Source organism: Gobio gobio (genome assembly GCF_949357685.1).
Source record: "Gobio gobio genome assembly, chromosome: 2".
NCBI lineage: Eukaryota > Metazoa > Chordata > Actinopteri > Cypriniformes > Gobionidae > Gobio > Gobio gobio.
This window is the reverse complement of record NC_137098.1, coordinates 42,204,850-42,223,834: the sequence shown is the minus strand read 5'-3', so window position 1 is coordinate 42,223,834 and position 18,985 is coordinate 42,204,850. Positions and strand designations below refer to the sequence as shown.

General features: G+C 39.1%; 1 protein-coding gene across 2 annotated transcripts in view; it reads right to left on the bottom strand.

Annotated features, from left to right (window-relative positions):
* cyld (cylindromatosis (turban tumor syndrome)) overlaps window positions 1-18,985 on the bottom strand; it is a 41,283-nt gene that overhangs the window by 14,664 nt on the left and 7,634 nt on the right. For both annotated transcript variants that reach the window (XM_079804790.1, XM_079804791.1), the window contains exons 2-5: window positions 12,060-12,696; window positions 11,462-11,767; window positions 9,615-9,720; window positions 2,736-2,828 (exon numbers count right to left, since the gene is read on the bottom strand). In XM_079804790.1, coding sequence (XP_079660916.1) covers window positions 2,736-2,828; window positions 9,615-9,720; window positions 11,462-11,767; window positions 12,060-12,551 — 997 coding nt within the window. In that variant the 5' untranslated portion in view covers window positions 12,552-12,696. The remainder of the gene's footprint in view (window positions 1-2,735; window positions 2,829-9,614; window positions 9,721-11,461; window positions 11,768-12,059; window positions 12,697-18,985) is intronic.

Genomic DNA, 18,985 nt, shown 5'->3' with positions numbered 1-18,985 from the left:
GTAATCGGACTGCAGTCTGTATGCCCCTTTCTACAGTCGCAGGCCCCAAGCTGATATATTCGGAGGCATAACCATGCGCCGAGATAATCTGCTAAGGGAACCAGCCTCTCGAGGCCGGTCTCGGGTGTCAACCGAGCCTCCTCCCCGACCCCCTGAAGCGGCTAACCGGCAGGGCGAAATCGAGGAAGATTTTCGGTGTGCGTACGCGTTTGCTGAACCACCGCAAGTCTTGCTAGAGGCGGCTGGTGCAGCACGCGTGCGCGGGGAAACGATGTGGCCCGAAGCGTACTAGACGGCGGGAACACAACGTCGATTCCCGAAAACTCCACAGGGGAGGCGACCTCGATCGCTCCTACCCGGGAGAGGGGGCTGGCCAGCAGGGGCCTCATCTAAGGGAGCAGCTCAACAGGGCCACAACCCTAGAGCGGACACTGCGATTAGCAATTGCCTGAAACTGATGTGTCCCGCAGGCCACAAGGCGGCGAGAACGACATCAACTTCAGGAGGGCTCCATCTTAGATGAATATCCAGTTCACAAGTTAAACACGCCTGGGTGACAGAATTAAAGTATCCAACTTATCAAAGTCGGATAACATGACACTCAATTCCTCGGAATTAAATGCCATCATAATCACCAAACCCGTGCAACCTGATCTGAATAATAGGCTGAATAAAAAATATATCTAACTCCTCAAAGTCAGATAATATTTTAATTTAATTCCTTAGAATTAAATGCAGCCACAATAAGGTGAACATAGTCTGAATGATAGGCTGAATATCTAACTCCTCAAAGTTAGATTATATTTAATTTAATTCCTTAGAATTAAATGTAGCCGTAATTAATCAGACGACACTGTTTTATTTGTATTTATACGGACTCATAGACCCCGCGTTGCCTCAGCAACGTGGTTCCCGTCATAATACAATTGGCTTTCATCCCTCGAGAAAAAAGCCAAACAGTGTCACACAATACAGTGAAACATGGTCTGAATGACTGAATGTCTAACTCCACAGAGTCAGATCATATCTCATTTAAATCCTCAGACTTAAATGCAGCCATATCAGACAAATACTGATTTTTTATTGTACTATACGGACTCGTCCGTTAAGCCAACCAGTATCTCATGCACACCGATCGCGTGTGTTCACATTAATTGCAGACCCATAACCTGCGCGCTGCCTTTTTTTCCAGCAATCGCGAGGATGGAATCTTGCATATTTAAGAAGTGCTTATGACTTTGACTGCCTCGATGCTGAGTACGTCTAATTCCTCAGAATCAGACCGCTCACACATCGGGTCCTCCGCCCCGGGGGAAGAAGCCGCAGCGCGGGCTTCCACACGGGGAAGGAGAACATCTGAACTGTCAGACAAAGACTGGGAAGATGCCTCAGCAGTCCCAGTCCCGCTGACAGTCCATCCGTGAGCCCCATGACCAGCCTCGCCGCACCGCCTCGGCGGATGCGGGACCGATCCACGGGGCTCACGAGGCTGGCCGGCCTCATCGAACACGGCCAGCCGAGAGCGGAGCACTCTGAGCGTCAGCTTTCATAATGCTCACAAGCGGCTCCCTCGAGAGCCGCTCGAGCATGCTGAACGCCCAGGCAGTGCACACACAGCAGGTGTGTATCCGAGCCCGACATGTAGCGAGGGCAAGGATGCACACACTGCTTGAACTCTCTCACTTTTTCACACTTCATTTCAATCACACACTTTCACTGACATACAACAGTAAATAGACAGACAGTTTGACAGATAGCGCTTGCTGAAGAGCAATAACTACCGCCATTACGTTCCAGCTCCCCTTTTATACTTCCGGGTATGCCGTCACAATGACGTCATCACGCACGCCAATCGGATTGGCCTAGTTGGCATTCTGGTTTCAGATTCGCTGATGCTAAGGGAGCATCCCCAAAGCGTCGTCCCGATGCAGTGCGAGTTCCCTCGAAAGGGAACCACAGACTTTCATCATATCAAGATATTTCATCAAATAAAAATCCAACAACTTTAACAACTGCATATGGTCTTTATGTCAGGCATCCCTGATATAATAGCACTAGTGATACCTATGAAGATTAATCCAACAGAATTTTTTTTTGCTTGAGATATTGCACTACACTTATATACAATTTTAAATACAGGATATAAAAAAAGTGTCAAATTTCACCAAAATGGATTAGGCATAATAAATGCGTAATAAAACATCACATTAAATAGTGTCTGGCAGGCGGGATGCGGACAGGCAAAGTGTTCTTTGGCTTAAAGGCCATTTCACATGACACAGCAGTTGTTAGTGTATAGTTTATTTTTTAAAGGAGTGTGATGTGGGCAGTTTTTCTGATGGCGCACAACCAGTGAAATCTTGCCTGGTGAAATCTTGCATAGTCAATCCTTGCTAGTCATTTGGATTAAACAGTTTGGAGAAAAATCGCATTGTGTATCAATAATATATTGAATTCATGCATTAGGTCTTAAAGTGACATTAGCCTAATATACCTGCTGCTGTCTATGCCTTTTATTTTAATCAAACAACAAAAGAAAAAGAGAAAATCACTCATGGCTCTTGATTGAATAACTTCAATGACTGTTTACTTATATTCAATAATAAGGTATTTTTATTTACTTTGGTTATGCTAGTATTAGTCTTTAATCTTGAAATTGAGAAATTTCATTGGCATCTAAAGTTTTGATGTTGTAAAAACATACATACTATATATAGATATAACAGGATAATTACCTTTGCTCTTTGGTTTGCTCTGGCTGCCAGGTTTGTCGCTGCCGCCCCTGCAGAGAAAGACTTTGGGCAGCCTCTGATCCTGCATGGAGTATTCTGTAAGCAAATAAAGACACGCAAACTGCTCACCTATTCCATCAACATTTACTCGTCATTCAAAATCCATAAGATTCTCTTTCTTACATGGGTCATAGGAGATATTTTTCTCTTTTCAACTTAAATTTAGATTTTGTAAAATTATTGTGTCATATGGATTTATCCAATAACATTAATTATGTAAAAATAAAAAGTATGATCTTTTGCTGTAAGTCTAAGTTCCAAATATATATATATATATATGAGCAATATCACATGGGTGGCAGTGTGATATATCAGGCAGGCTGTATATCAGGCCTCGTACCGTAGGTAAATCACATCGTGCTTATTTACAGTTGTGGTCAGAATTATTGGCACCCCTGGTAAATATGATCAAAGATGGCTGTAAAAATAAATCTGCATTGTTTATCCTTCTGATCTATCATTCAAAAAAATTGCAAAAACCTAACCTTTCATTGAAGTAAAAGAATGAAGAGTCGGGGGAAAATCACATTATGAAATAAATGTTTTTCTCCAAAACACGTTGGCCACAATTATTGGCAGCCCTAGAATTTTTTATCAGTAAAATATCTCTGAAGTATATTCCCATTAATATTTTTTTTTTTTAGCACACCAGGGTGACTAGGAACATGAAATTGTCTAGCTATGAAGTCTTGTTTCACAGGAGTATAAATATGAGGAAACACAAAGGCCAAATTCCCTTAATCATTCATCACAATGAGTAAATCCAAAGAATATAGTTCTAATCTGATGTGCAGCAAAAGATTTTTGAGCTTCACAAAATAGAAAGTGGCTGTAGGAAAATTGCTAAAGCACTGAAAATTCATATTTTCCACCATCAGGGCAATAATTAAGAAGTTCCTACTAAAGATGTTACGTATCTTCCTGGTAGAGGATGTGTATCTATATTGTCTTAATGCACGGCGAGGAGGAAAGTTTGAGTGGCCAAAGACTCTCCAAAGATAACAGATGGAGAATTGCAAAGATTAGTTCTTGGGGTCAGAAAGCCTAATGAGAAAATAAAAAAATAAAACAACCCCTACATCACCACATGTTGTTTGGGAGGGTTTCATGAAAAATCCTTCTTGCTCATTCAGAAACAAACTCCAGCATATTCAGTTGTCAGACACGACTGGAAATTCAAAAGGGACCTGGGTTCTATGGTCAGATGCAACTATAAAAAGAGCTTTTTGGCAGCAAACCCACCAGATTGGTTTGGTGCAAACATGGATAATAAGTAACCCATGCCCACAGTTAAATGAACAGCTGGATCTTTAATTTTGTGGGCCTATTTTTTTGGTGGAGGTCCTGGACATCTTCTTAAGATACATGGTCTCATGGCGGCCTCTGCTAGTAATCTTATAATGATCCGTGGTTGGATCTTCCATCAGGACAATGATCCAAAACATCAAAATCAACACACAAATGTGTCACTGAGCACAAAATGAAGCATCTGCCATGACCATCCCAGTTTCCTGACCTGAACCCTTTGAGTGGGGTGAACTGAAGAAGCACCAACATGGAGCTGGGAATCTGAAGGATCTGGAGAGATTCTGTTTGGAGGGATGGTCTCTGATATCTTTTCAGGTGTTCTCCAAACTCATCAGGCCTTATATAACAAGACTGTTATCTTGGCAAAAGGAGGTTGCAAAAAGTATTTAATAAAAGGGAGACAATAATTATGGCCAATGTGTTTTGGAGAAAAGCATTTATATTCATAAGGTGCTTTACCCCACACCTTCAATTATTTTACTTCAATGAAAGGTTATATTTTTGTGATTTTTTTTTAAATAAAAGATCAAAAGGATAAACAAAGTAGATTTATTTTTACAGCCATATTTGATCATATTTACAAGGGGAGCCAATAACTCTGACCACAAATGTACAGCCATATTGCACAGCTATGAGTGTGATATTGTGTTTATACAACAGTTGAGTCTCTTCATTGAAGTTTAATCAGTTTGAATGTCAGCTGAGGAAAGTGATAGTTTTCCTTAACTTTTAAAAGTTAAGGGGATCACATGATAACGCTAAAACAACACAATCACTAACGGACAGTTTCTCAATACCAAATATGGCATATTATATTATATAAAATAATATTTATTGAACAACATTTAAATTAACAACAATAGCCATTATAAAAGTCAATAAGAAATAAACACAAGCAAACAATTCAGTCAAACACAGCATTCAAGTTAAATATATCATAGATATAAAGTTATGAAACTTAACTTTTTCTTTAGACAAATTTTTCTCTGGAGCAAATAATAGATCAATAAGACCAAAGATCGCCCGTTTGATATACCCCAAATTAATTGTATCTCATGTTTAACCAATATCTACATACGAGCCAGCAGCAAATTCCCGAAGGACTGGGCGAAATGAAGCTGTTCTCTGCAGGTACACGAGCGCTGAAGTGCCGCTCATGGTCTGGAGCTCTCATCTGCGAAAGCGGCTAAACAAATTGAAAAATAGGTGCTTATCATGATTCCAGCCTGTGTTTCCTTGTCTTGTAAGGAATTTTATTATTTCCTGTCTTGTGCCATGTTTTGTAGTTCTTTGTAGTCTTTATGAATGATTAGTTTTCCCCAGGTGTTGCCTATTAGCCACTCCCCCTTGTTAACCTTGTTTCCCTTTGTTTATATATTCCACAGTGCTTAAGTTGTTGTTTGTCAATGTGTGTTCTCTGTAACGAATTCCACTGATGGCAAGTTTGAAGGTGAACCCAAGTGCAGTTTATTCCAAAACAAAACAAGAACAGATGCAAAATAAACAAAGACTTGACTTGACATAAGAAAAAAAAAATAACTCACCAACAGCGGTTTACAGAGAACACACATGCAAGAACAACGACCGACAAACAACAACTGAAGCACTGTGGAATATATACACAAAGGGAAACAATTAAGGTTAACAAGGGGGAGTGGCTAATAGGCAACACCTGGGGAAAACTAATCATCCATAAATACTACAAAAAGACACAAAAAGTCCTCACAAGGAAACACAGGCTGGAATCATGACAGCGCTATATTTATACATGAGTCACATATTTGTGGTCTAAATAACTACATTCACGCCTAACTCGTAAAACTACATTCCGTGACACAACAACAGTATTGTTTGTAAAAAAAAAATGGTGGATTTGCTCGACCGCCATGGCAGTCACCGCAAGTGGAGTGATACAAACGGTGAAACGGCTGGGGGAATATCGCAAGGTCTCTGCAGGATAGTAAACAAAAAGAGGGGTGTTTTCCACTGCTTTACTTGATTTGCCCACGTCACAGTGTGGGTAGGGCAGAGTCCTGCACGGGTGCGGGTACCCGACGGGTGACCGGCGAATATTGCTGAAACGGGTGAAAAACATCCTACTGTGTCGGATACGGGTGCGGGTCGGGTCGGACAAGGGAGAAACACGGGTCTAAACACGGTTTTTAAACAGTCACGTGCAAACGAATATAGGCCTATATATAAACAATATATGCATGTATATTGTAGATGTGTTGCTTAAAATATGCATATACAAAAATATGCCTTGCCTGTATTCCAAGTTGATAAAATAATTTCAAATCCATATCAGTTTATCTGTGGCCGCGCGGCGCGCGCGTGCCCTCACAGAAGAATCACAACCGCGCCCGCGCTATCTGCATGCACTGCAGCCGTCAAGATGGATCATGAGGAGTTGAAGCCCTTCATCGCTGAGGAAGCACGCAGATAACTGTGGTAACAAAACCAAGCACACGCAGTTCTATCGAACAGTATTTGTGTTATGTTTCCTGAGTTTGGTCTCTTAATAACACTGTCTTAGTAGGCCTACATTAAGCCACGTTAAGTAGGAAAACGTTTAACGTGTAATTATACGCGTTGCGTTCATATTCTGGGCTTTGTACATAGTAACTTATACGTTATTAGTATTATGTTTACTGAGTTTGGTCTCTTAATAACAGTACATTAAGCCACGTTAAGCTCCCGGCAGAAGTTGTCCTTGTGTTAATGGTCGTGTAATAACTTCTGTATGCTGCAATAAACATTTTTGTAAGTGTGTCTATAATGTGATATGCTAAACTGATTTTATTGCGGATGCAGGTCGGGTGTCGGTTCTATTTTAAGCGGGTTGGGTCGGGTGCGGATTTTATTAAGTGCTGTTGTCGGAAAACGGGTCGGATGCGGGTTTAAGCACTGCGGGTACGGGCGGGTGCGGGTTTTCAAAATCGGACCCGTGCAGGACTCTGGGGTAGGGTTTAGGGTGGGTGAAGGGAATCATTTTCATTGCTTGATTTATAAACACCCATCAGTTTGAAAACACCCACAAGCATGCGAATATCGCACGGCTGGAAAAGGCTCTCAGCCAATCAGAAAGAACTGTTGTGTATATACAGTGAGGAAAATAAGTATTTGAACACCCTGCTATTTTGCAAGTTCTCCCACTTAGAAATCATGGAGTGGACTGAAATTGTCATCGTAGGTGCATGTCCACTGTGAGAGACATAATCTAAAAAAAAAATCCAGAAATCACAATGTATGATTTTTTAACTATTTATGTGTATGATACAGCTGCAAATAAGTATTTGAACACCTGAGAAAATCAATGTTAATATTTGGTACAGTAGCCTTTGTTTGCAATTCAGAGGTCAAACGTTTCCTGTAGTTTTTCACCAGGTTTGCACACACTGCAGGAGGGATTTTGGCCCACTCCTCCACACAGATCTTCTCTAGATCAGTCAGGTTTCTGGCCTGTCGCTGAGAAACACAGAGTTTGAGCTCCCTCCAAAGATTCTCTATTGGGTTTAGGTCTGGAGACAGGCTAGGCCACGCCAGAACCTTGATATGCTTCTTACAGAGCCACTCCTTGGTTATCCTGGCTGTGTGCTTCGGGTCATTGTCATGTTGGAAGACCCAGCCTCGACCCATCTTCAATGCTCTAACTGAGGAAAGGAGATTGTTCCCCAAAATCTCGCAATACATGGCCCCGGTCATCTTTTCCTTAATACAGTGCAGTCGCCCTGTCCCATGTGCAGAAAAACACCCCCAAAGCATGATGCTACAACCCACATGCTTCACAGTAGGGATGGTGTTCTTGGGATGGTACTCATCATTCTTCTTCCTCCAAACACGTTTAGTGGAATTATGAGCAAAAAGTTCTATTTTGGTCTCATCTGACCACATGACTTTCTCCCATGACTCCACTGGATCATCCAAATGGTCATTGGCAAACTTAAGACGGGCCTGGACATGTGCTGGTTTAAGCAGGGGAACCTTCCGTGCCATGCATGATTTCAAACCATGACGTCTTAGTGTATTACCAACAGTAACCTTGGAAACGGTGGTCCCAGCTCTTTTCAGGTCATTGAGCAGCTCCTCCCGTGTAGTTCTGGGCTGATTTCTCACCTTTCTTAGGATCATTGAGACCCCACGAGGTGAGATCTTGCATGGAGCCCCAGTCCGAGGGAGATTGACAGTCATGTTTAGCTTCTTCCATTTTCTAATGATTGCTTTTTTTTCCCCTTAGCCCTTTCCAGCCTTGTGGAGGTGTACAATTTTGTCTCTAGTGTCTTTGGACAGCTCTTTGGTCTTGGCCATGTTAGTAGTTGGATTCTTACTGATTGTATGGGGTGGACAGGTGTCTTTATGCAGCTAACGACCTCAAACAGGTGCATCTAATTTAGGATAATAAATGGAGTGGAGGTGGACATTTTAAAGGCAGACTAACAGGTCTTTGAGGGTCAGAATTCTAGCTGATAGACAGGTGTTCAAATACTTATTTGCAGCTGTATCATACAAATAAATAGTTAAAAAAATCATACATTGGGATTTCTGGATTTTTTTTTTTTAGATTATGTCTCTCACAGTGGACATGCACCTACGATGACAATTTCAGACCCCTCCATGATTTCTAAGTGGGAGAACTTGCAAAATAGCAGGGTGTTCAAATACTTATTTTCCTCTTATTATATATATATATATATATATATATATATCACACTTAAGGTGATTATACGCAGGGCAACTTTTTGAGCAATGTTGCTGTCAACGGGCAACCAGGTGAGACACAATGCCCACGACCGTTCTATCCGGATATAAATTTGTTGCCCATTCTCAATGGGAAAGTGCCCAAGCAACATCGCTCTGCAACATTGCCTGGGTACATTGCTCAAAAAGTTGCCCTGTGTATCATCACCTATAGAGCAGTAGGTCATACCCTGATAACTGTGTTTACATATTCCTTTAGTTTCACAGATTGAATAAGGAAGAGTGGTAGCTTTAAGACATAAACATCCAAGGCAAGACATCTTGCCCACACACATGCACACAAACAAACAAATCAATAAATAAAGGGAACAAAGAGAGCTCCACACACTCCACTCACAAAAACAAGACCTTTAGACAAAAGAGCCTCTGTTTCCTGCATGTTAACATGACTCACACAAACACACACGCTTTCTGACAACAAATATTTATCCTACACCCTGACTTGAGGTCTAAAACACACAATGAAATATCTATATCTATAAACAATAACTTAATAGAAAAGCAATTTAATAAACTATACATTTTTAAATAAATGTAATAAATGTTTTTAAATTATTTTACATTTTATTCAAACTTAATTTTCCTATGATTGTTTTATTCTTTTGTAACATCCAATGTACTTGTTGTAAAACTTTACATCTGAGGCGCTCAAACTCAATCTAGAAACATATAGTACAACTAACTAGGTTTCTAGCAGTAACCACACTCAAAGCCAGAATAAAATCTAATACAGAGCTATGAAGTGAGAACCCTTACCTGGCATCACATCACAGATGGGGACGAGACGGGTGTGTTCAAGACTAGCAAAATTACACAGCTGTTTACCGTCGATGATCCCATCCCAGTCTCCAATGGGATTGTCCTGAGGGCGAGAGGTACAGCACCCTATTACTGCACCTGACCTAGATCATCTCATAAGCATTCACATCTACAACACTGTAATTTCCACCTTAAAATAAACACTTTACAAACTAAAGTTTCCCTGTCTCTATCTCCAAATGGAAATCTTCATCCGCGTTCCTGTTCTGACCCAGACAGGACCCATTTCACTAACTGAGCGCTGTAATTCTCTAATGGCTACAATACACAACCTACACTATCATCAGAACGACTGATGTCTCTGGATTCTAAACCCACACCCTTCACATGCCAGATCTCCACTGTTATTTGTTTTAATCTATTTTCCAATGTATAGCCCTTTCCTTGATACCATTTCATGCATTTACTCAACCAAATAAAGCCAAACTTGTCATCAAACCTAATTCAAATACAGCACTAATAAAAACTTACGAAATATACTCAAACATATCAAATCAAATCTATACAATCTATTATTAAAGACCAACAGCAAACTAAAAGTAATAAAACTCCTCAAAACCTAAATGCTATTCACATCTACACTATTTAGATCTCATGGACGGCAAGTCCAGCTGAGCTCTGCTGAAGAGTAGTAAGAGCTTAACAGAAGAGAGAAACAAAGGGTGAAAAGAGGAGAACAGTGGAATGGTGCGTGTTGGTTGTGTCTTGTGTGAGCATTTGGCAGTACGCCATTATGGTGGTCACACAGAACAAACTGAGCTGTCTCTACATCTCTCCTTCAATCCATGCCTCCACGCTGACGTTTTTGATGTCATAAACTCTCTTATACTCAAAAAGGCTGCATTTATTTGATCAAAATTACAATAAAAACAGTTATTTTGTGAAATATTATTCAAATTTCAATTGTAATATATTTTACAATAATAATTTATTCTTGTGATGGCAGAGCTGAGTTTCAGCAGCCATTACTCCAGTCTTCAGAGTCACATGATCCTTCAGAAATCAAAATCATTCTAATATGCTGATTTGGTGCTCAGGAAACATCTGTTTTCCAGGATTCTTTAAAAAACAGCATTTATTTAAAATAGAAATCTTTTGTAATATTAAAAATGTTTACAGTCACTTTTCATCAATTGAATGCGTCCTTGCTGAATTAAAATATTATATCTTTCAGAAAAAAATGCATTACCAATACTAAACTTTTTGTTATGGTATGGCAATACGGTAGCGTATTTTATAATGTATTTTATATTTTTATAGGCTTACATTACAGTTTTTTTAATCAGTCGATAGTGTATATTTAATTGTTCATGCTAATTTCTCCTATTCTTTAGGTTACATTTGCCACACTAATAAATTAATAAAACTGTTAAATGTAATCTTTATAAAATATCAGAATGATCATCCATTTTCCATTCTGTACATTATATTGTTATGATGCCTGTAGCATGTAACATTTAAAATATCTATCTTTTTAGCTAAACATTTTTTTTATTTAGACAAAATTGAATATAATTTATCGGTTATCAGCCAAATCATGAAAATAATTATTGTCTCATTGCATCAGCCAGAATTGAGATTTCTTGTATTTTAATAATAATAATTGTAATAATAATAATAATAATAATAATAATAACAATAATAATAAACTTCACGTAAAAAGCACCTTCTAAAATATATGACCTGCCTGAACAAACACATTGCTTAGTGAAAATGCTAATATTAAACTTTAACTTTGCAGCTAAGAACAGTTATTCACCATCTGAACGGTCTAACTAATTTACCATATCAACACCAACGTAGTATCCAAGACTCTCATTTCCAGGAAGTAAGTCACAGAAGATAACAGTCCCCCGTTCTGGGCCGTCCCGTGTCTGTACCAACACTCGAGAGTTGATCTCCAGTGGCGGTACTTCGCCTTCCACTTCCGGGTCATTATCCTCTAGCGTCACACGATCCACCTCCAGCTCCTCATCTTCCCAGAGCTCAAGTTTATCCAGTGCAACAAAGACACCGCATTCATCTTCACATCGAAACAGCTGCTGACCCTGATAAGAGCCCTCTGTGAAACCTTGACCCCGGCCTTCCTCCTGAAAGACAGAAAGGTTTTCAGAGGGTAAAAAGACATTGCATACACCAATCCAGATTCCAGACATAAGAACTCAAACATTTGCCATATGAACAATGATATTGTTGTTGTGTGATGTTTGGGTCTGGCCTTCACCCACACAACAGCCTACAGGCTTTAGTTATGTTCGTTCAAATCTCCCAGCTAAGCCCTGGAGACAAATGCAGCTTTGTCCTGTAATGATCACACGCTCATGGGCTGGGTGAACTTAAAACCAGACAAACAACGCAAACAAGACAAATAGCGTTGCTCACCAGTAATTCAACACCAAACCAGATACCACTCAGTGCTCGGTCAGGCAGCAGAGCTCCTTTAAAGCGGACCACGCCTGGAAGGGGCTCGTCACCGGACCTCAGCTGCACTCGGACTTTTGATCCACAGGTGATGTCATGGGCCCTGTCCAGGCGCGCTCTGTTGCACAGCAGACTGTAACGCTCTTCACAGTTGGTGATGGGGAACAGCAGCTCCGCCAACTTCTCCTCAAGCTCCATCACATCCCACTCATCCACGCTCACCACCACATTGGTCTGGTCCAGGATGCGTAGGCTGCGCTTACCCTTGCTAGGAGGGATTGTGCGACCGAGGCTGTTGCGTTCCTGGCAGACCTGGCCAAGACTGCCGCGTGGGATGCGCAGAGTCTTCTGACCCGGCTTTTCCACGGTGCACTCCTTCACCACAATGTAGAAATGCCAGTCGTCCCGGAAACTGCCAGCAGGCTTCTCCTGGCTCCATAGCGCAGAGCTCATGGCTGCATAGCAGGAGTGGATTGAAGATGACAGGAACACACGTCGAAGGTCAAAGGGTCGTCAGGGGTCAGTGGGACCAGGAAGAGGGAGCTTCCATGACTTTTTCAATGGGAAAGGGATAGATGGACTGAACGGACATAAAGAGCTGTAAAAAGAGAGAAAGTGAAGATTTAATAGACAGAGAAAGTATAAAAGGTTTAAGAATGATGTTAGTCTTGTTTGTAGGGGTGTAACGGTACACGTATTCGTACCGAACCGTTTCGGTACAGGGCTTTCGGTTCGGTGCACGCGAACCACACGTGGTTTCTGAATGCAATCTTTAACAGTTAACAGTCGGATTGTTTTACGCGCGGTACACATTTCAATCCTAGTTGGCACACGTACACATCCAGTCCATTTTATCACGAAATTCAAGAGATAAATGCCACTTTGACACTCTTTATTAATGTGGCGTAGGGCTGTGCAATTAATCGAATTTCGATTTCGATTTCGATTTTGCCTCCCAACGATCACCAAAATAGTACAATCGAGAAAAAACGATTATTTTGCCATGCGTTCTGAATGAAACGCGCATGCGCTCATCCGCCCCTCCCGAAGCCACAAACTTTCTCAGATCGGGAGTCTCGTGTGCATATCATCCGCTGGAATTTAAAAACTCTGCGTGAGTAAAGATGGCAGGAGGAGGGCAGTTACAGCAGCGTTTGGTGAGCAAAAAAGGCAAAACCAACTCCGTTGTCTGGGAACAGTTTGGCTTCGAGGAATCAGACGACGAGCAGAAACATGTTACGTGCAAGATTTGCTACATGCTAGTGACTGCAACGCAAGGGAACACCACGAATTTGTTTAACCACTTGAAAATTAAACAGAGTGACCTATGACAATCTAATAAAGAAACAAAAACTGACGAGAGCAGGGGTGCCGTGTAAACGTCCTTTTTCCCCTCATATTTTTCATATAATTCTCTCTTTGTAAACTTTGTTCAATGCATGCGAGTGCTGTCGTATGTTTGAATATGACCAGTCGTTTTCACCGTCGTCACCCGGGTTTAGTGCCAGAAGACGCGAATGAGAAGCCGCGCGCGCTGTGAGGAAATGTATCTCTGTGCGCTCATCCGAGAGCGCGCACACGTCTCTCAGCGCGCAAATATTGAGTTCTCTTTCAAGTCTTGCTCTTGAACGGACAAACTCACACAAAACGTATGTCAACATGTCCATCTTGATGAGTATCCTAGCAGACATAGTCTGTATATGCCTTAAGTGAACTTTATACAGTCGATAAAGACGACGCATATCCGATCCGGATTGAATAGCTTTTGTAAGTTTAATAGGATTCATCTTTAATTTATGCACTCAAATATGCAATGTTATTTTACATTTGAGACATTTCTGTACCTGAAAACTAAGGTTAGACGTACCTGAAAAGCATATCTAGCCGAACCATATTGTTGATCTTATTTATTTGTGATTATCATTTTTACATGAATACTTTTATACTTTGATTTGAATATATGTTATATTATTTATTTTAATAGTTCAAAAAGTACAACAAATGTTACAATTTCAATTGAATTGTTGAAAGGTGTATTTTTAATAAATACAACACATTCCCAAAGTCATGTGAAATAATCGTGTTACATAATCGTGATTTCAATATTGACCAAAATAATCGTGATTATGATTTTTTCCATAATCGAGCAGCCCTAATGTGGCGTGACTGATCACTGTATGGGCGCATCAGTTCAAGCGGCCGCGTGAACGCGATCAATCATCTCTTCCTAAAGAATAAACATGAATGAACATCTGAAGGTATGTTGAGGATACATTACAACTTACTGAATCATATTATATGTAGTGTAATCACTCAATCAGTGTTTCAACGGCGGAAAGACCTCAATATAACTGCTTGTAAGCTATGTCATGTAGCACTGTAGACACGGTGTATAAATGATTATATTTCAACAACGAATTGGAGAAAAAAAAATGTTATAATTAGATTTAGAAGTTATTGCAAAAACTGCCTTATGTGAGGTTTACATGTTTGTGTACTATGTTATTTAAGTGTTGATTATTATACCTAAATATAAATAGCAACTGAATTTAGGCTAGTAGTTTGGGCTCTGTTGTTAACCTTTAATATTAAAGGGTTAGTTCACCCAAAAATGAAGATTCTGTCATTAATTACTTACCCTCATGTCGTTCGACACCCGTAAGACCTCTGTTCATCTTCGGAACACAAATGAAGATATTTTAGTTGAAATCCGATGGCTCAGAAAGGCCTCCATTGGCACAATGTACTTTTACACTCTCAAGACCCATAAAAGGTACTAAAGACATCATTACAAAGTCCACAGTGGTTCTACAATAATTTTATAAAGCGCCGAGAATAGTTTTTGTGCGCAAAAAAAACTAAATAACGACTTATATAGTGATGACCGATTTCAAAACAATGCATCATGAAGTTTCAAAGCGTTATGAAGCAGCGAGTCGAATTATGACTCGCTCATAATTTTCAGCCAAACTGCTGAAATCACGTGACTTTGGCGATTCAAACCGCTGAATCGACTCACTGATTCATAACGGTTAGAAGCTTCATGATGCAGTGTTTTGAAATCGGTCATCACTATATAAGTCATTATTTAGTTTTTTTTGTGCACAAAAACTATTCTCGTTGCTTTATAAAGTTATTGTAGAACCACTGTAGTGAGATGGACTTTGTAACAACGTCTTTAGTACTTTTTATGGGTCTTGAGAGTGTAAAAGTACATTATGCCAATGGAGGCCTTTCTGAGCCATCGGATTTCAACTAAAATATCTTCATTTGTGTTCTGAAGATGAACGGAGGTCTTAAGGGTGTCGAATGACATGACGATAAGTAATTAATGACAGAATTTAAATTTTTGGGTGAACTAACCCTTTAATGTGCAAGTAAGGGCTCCCTATATAGTTTACAGCAATATCTTCAATCAACTTTTAGTTATAATTTAATTAATTTAAGGACAGACACTTTTTTCAGTAAACCACTGTTTAATAAAAAATAAATAAAAAGCAATTTTGTAAAACTGCTGTACCGAACCCGTACCGAACCTTGACTTCAAAACCGAGGTATGTACCGAACCGTCAGTTTTGTGTACTTGTTTGGTTTGCCTGTTTGAGATCTTGAGTAAGTTTTAGGACGTCTCCGACTAAATATTTTCTAGTTGACGAGTAGAGCAGCAGCATGATTAGTTGTTAAAAGACCATGATCTCAATTCAAACACCCACGCAATCTTATTCCTAAATTACAAAATTACAATCTTATTCCTATGTCTAATAAACCTAATAAAAGTACAATCACACTGAAACAGTATGACTCTGAGAGAGCTGTTGTCATGTACAGGTATGAAACAGCTTCAGAAACAGTCTTTTCAACTACAAAGTATAATTATTTCTGTTCCATCAAACCATTCAAATTATCATAGAAGTATACTGGAATAAAAGTTTATGGTTCAGATATAAATAATAAATTGGCGATATCAAAAGTAACTTCAAATAATCAAGTAACTTCAAGTAATACTTCAAATAAAGATTGTATCAATTACATCCTTACACCAGTAGGTGGCCGTTAATAAAATGTATTTGTCACTGAATTATTCATTCAGGATTCCTTCAAAACACTGATTCATCCAGCAATTAAACAAGTGAAGTCTTTATGAGCTACAATTTAAAAAAAGAAGAAGACTGCAGCACTTAACATTTTGTTGCCATCAGAGGTGGCATCAGAAAATAGTTTCAGAGCTGATAAAAAATATTATATATAACATTGCTAACCTGTTCTACATTGAGAAATACTAAACCATAATAATAAGCCTTTAAAATATAAATTAGGGGTTAAGCAAACGCATAAACATTGCAGCAAAAGTAATAATTATGTGTCAGGAATTTAAAAAAAATAATAATTTATTAATAAACTAGTGTTTCCTGAGTAAGTGTCGGCAGCAAAGATGAAGTTGACTATGCTGACTGTGATTATCTGTTGTCATCTCTGCAGTATAGTTGATACGCATCAAGTATCACACACCCTGTTTCTTCTTTGAAAAGCTTGTTTATGTGGGTTTTAGACATGATTGGAATATGCTTCCCATAAACATACGAAACATACATGTTTAGAAGACAATGTAAAGATATGCTTACAAATATGTAGATGTATGCTGTATGGTTGATGTGCTGCTACTGCTAAGATACATAGCTTGGTGACTGATTTGATTTGATTTGATTTGATTTGATTTGACTTGACACCCCAGTCAAGAAGTGCTGATCAACAGTAAGTTATTTTTAAAATATGCAATTGTCCAGTTCTGATGACAGCTAGCTATCAGATCATAAACATGAAGTGGCCAAGTGTAAATAGGGCCTCTTTGTAACATGCATGTTCATTAGCTTGATCAGCCAGAAATCTTTTTAGTTTTTTCTCGTTTTTGTACGATTTGAGCTAAAGAAGTCAATTTATTATACCATTGTTGTAAGATTGCATTCCTGATTTCAAATATGTTATTGAGATACTATGTTGACAAATAGTTATGTCAATTTTGTCTTTCTCAAGGGGATAAATAGGAACAGTAATAACAGTAGTAAGGGACTTTGGTACCCTTCGTGTTGGCGCCTAAAATTTCCAGCTCTGACCAATTCTTCCTGCCCTCCTCTAAGGAACTTGCAGTGGCCCACTAGCATTTGCCATATTATTGTTATTATAAGCCCAATTATGGATTATTTCTCATGTTAACAAGCGCATGCGTTGTTCAAGACTCAATTTAGGGATCATGATTTTCCTTCTAACAGAAATGCTTGCTAAAATTCATAAAGAAATTTTAATGTTCATCATATTGGAGTTCAAATCGCAGGTTTCCCCCACAGTCATGTTTTATGTTTTGTGTCTAAATGATCGCATGGTTTTTGGCCAGTTTATGCAGTTCAAAGTACTGTCGTGAGTCAAAATGATCGCATTTTATTTTATATTTTAACATTTAAAAATTATTTCAATATCATTATTATTATTTTGTCAGCTTGTCATTATGATGAATATTCATGTTTTAACCATGAGGGAAAAACGCGATATCCCAAGTGTCCCTTGAGACACAATGCTCTTCTGCAAGTTCGTCCACGTCTGCATCCCGATGCATCTAAGAATCTAATTTTTCCCCCACCCCTATTAATTATATGTCTTTACTATCTTTCTAAAAAAAAATATTGCAAATTTACAAATCAAAACAAAGACTATAAGACACCGCCATTACAAACATCCCTAAAAAAGCAAGATTTCAAATGGAATGGACTCATGACTTTAACAAAGAAAAATGCGATATCCCGAGTGTCCCTTGAGACACAATGCTCTTCTGCAAGTTGTACTGTATCATATAACCTAAACAGATGACAGCAATAGTCATATGCAAATTTAATATGAAGCGTCCGTAACGGTTCAGAGCAAAGTAGTAAGATGAATTGTCGATCCTAATAAGCATAGACATAATTTAGCTTTGTATTTAAAGTTTCAAGTTATTTGTATTTATAATTGTTATATTGTATAAACTTAACCTTTAAAACGTTATGGACATGACAGAGCACTGAAGCGCCATGACCTCTTAATTATAGCCCTTATAAATTCAACAGGCAGTGCTGTTATGACAAAATCAGTTTATTTATTTCTCAGGCATGCCTCCATCTTTCTGCAAAATGCTTACTGTTAAAATAAAGTTTAAAAAGGGGGGTCTTTGATCCCTCTTTTGAAAGCTTGAAATACGGTTGGTTGAAAATGTAATTTTAGCATTGTTGCTTACCTCATATGTGGTGGATAAACAAGGCAATTTTCTTAAAATTTCTGTTACAGCACATTCATACAGTATATTACAGACTTAAATGGACAATTTAAAAAGGGTTTTGTTCTTTTTTATTTTTTCATGGTAAGGATGACATTTGCATGGCATTGCCCAGCAACGTCATTGCAACTTTCATCACAGGCATGCGTCGTGGTGCTCACGTGAACAGCGTCGGACAAGTTTTTGAAAGTAGTCTCACCACGACTAATGAAAAATACAATAAAAATAGTAATATTGCATAAAATTGTAATCACTTCAATTTTCACTGGCTATGGCTTCCTGCTTGTGTGCAAGTGTTTTTTTTTGGGGGGGGGGGGGGGGGGGGGGTTATAAAATGATGAGCATTGGACTTGGGAGTTTGGTTGCAGGCATTACAGAGCTTTCTTGCCCTCAGAAGGTCAATCTGCTTTTTTATAATTTATATTTTTATAATTTATCTGTTACTCCAGTCTTCAGTGCCACAAGATCCTTCAGAGCTCATGCTAATATGCTAGTGCTCAAGAAACATTTCCGATTATTATTATTCACTGAAAATAATCATGCTATTTCTAAAAATGTGGATGTGTGGAGGTTTTTTTATCAGGAT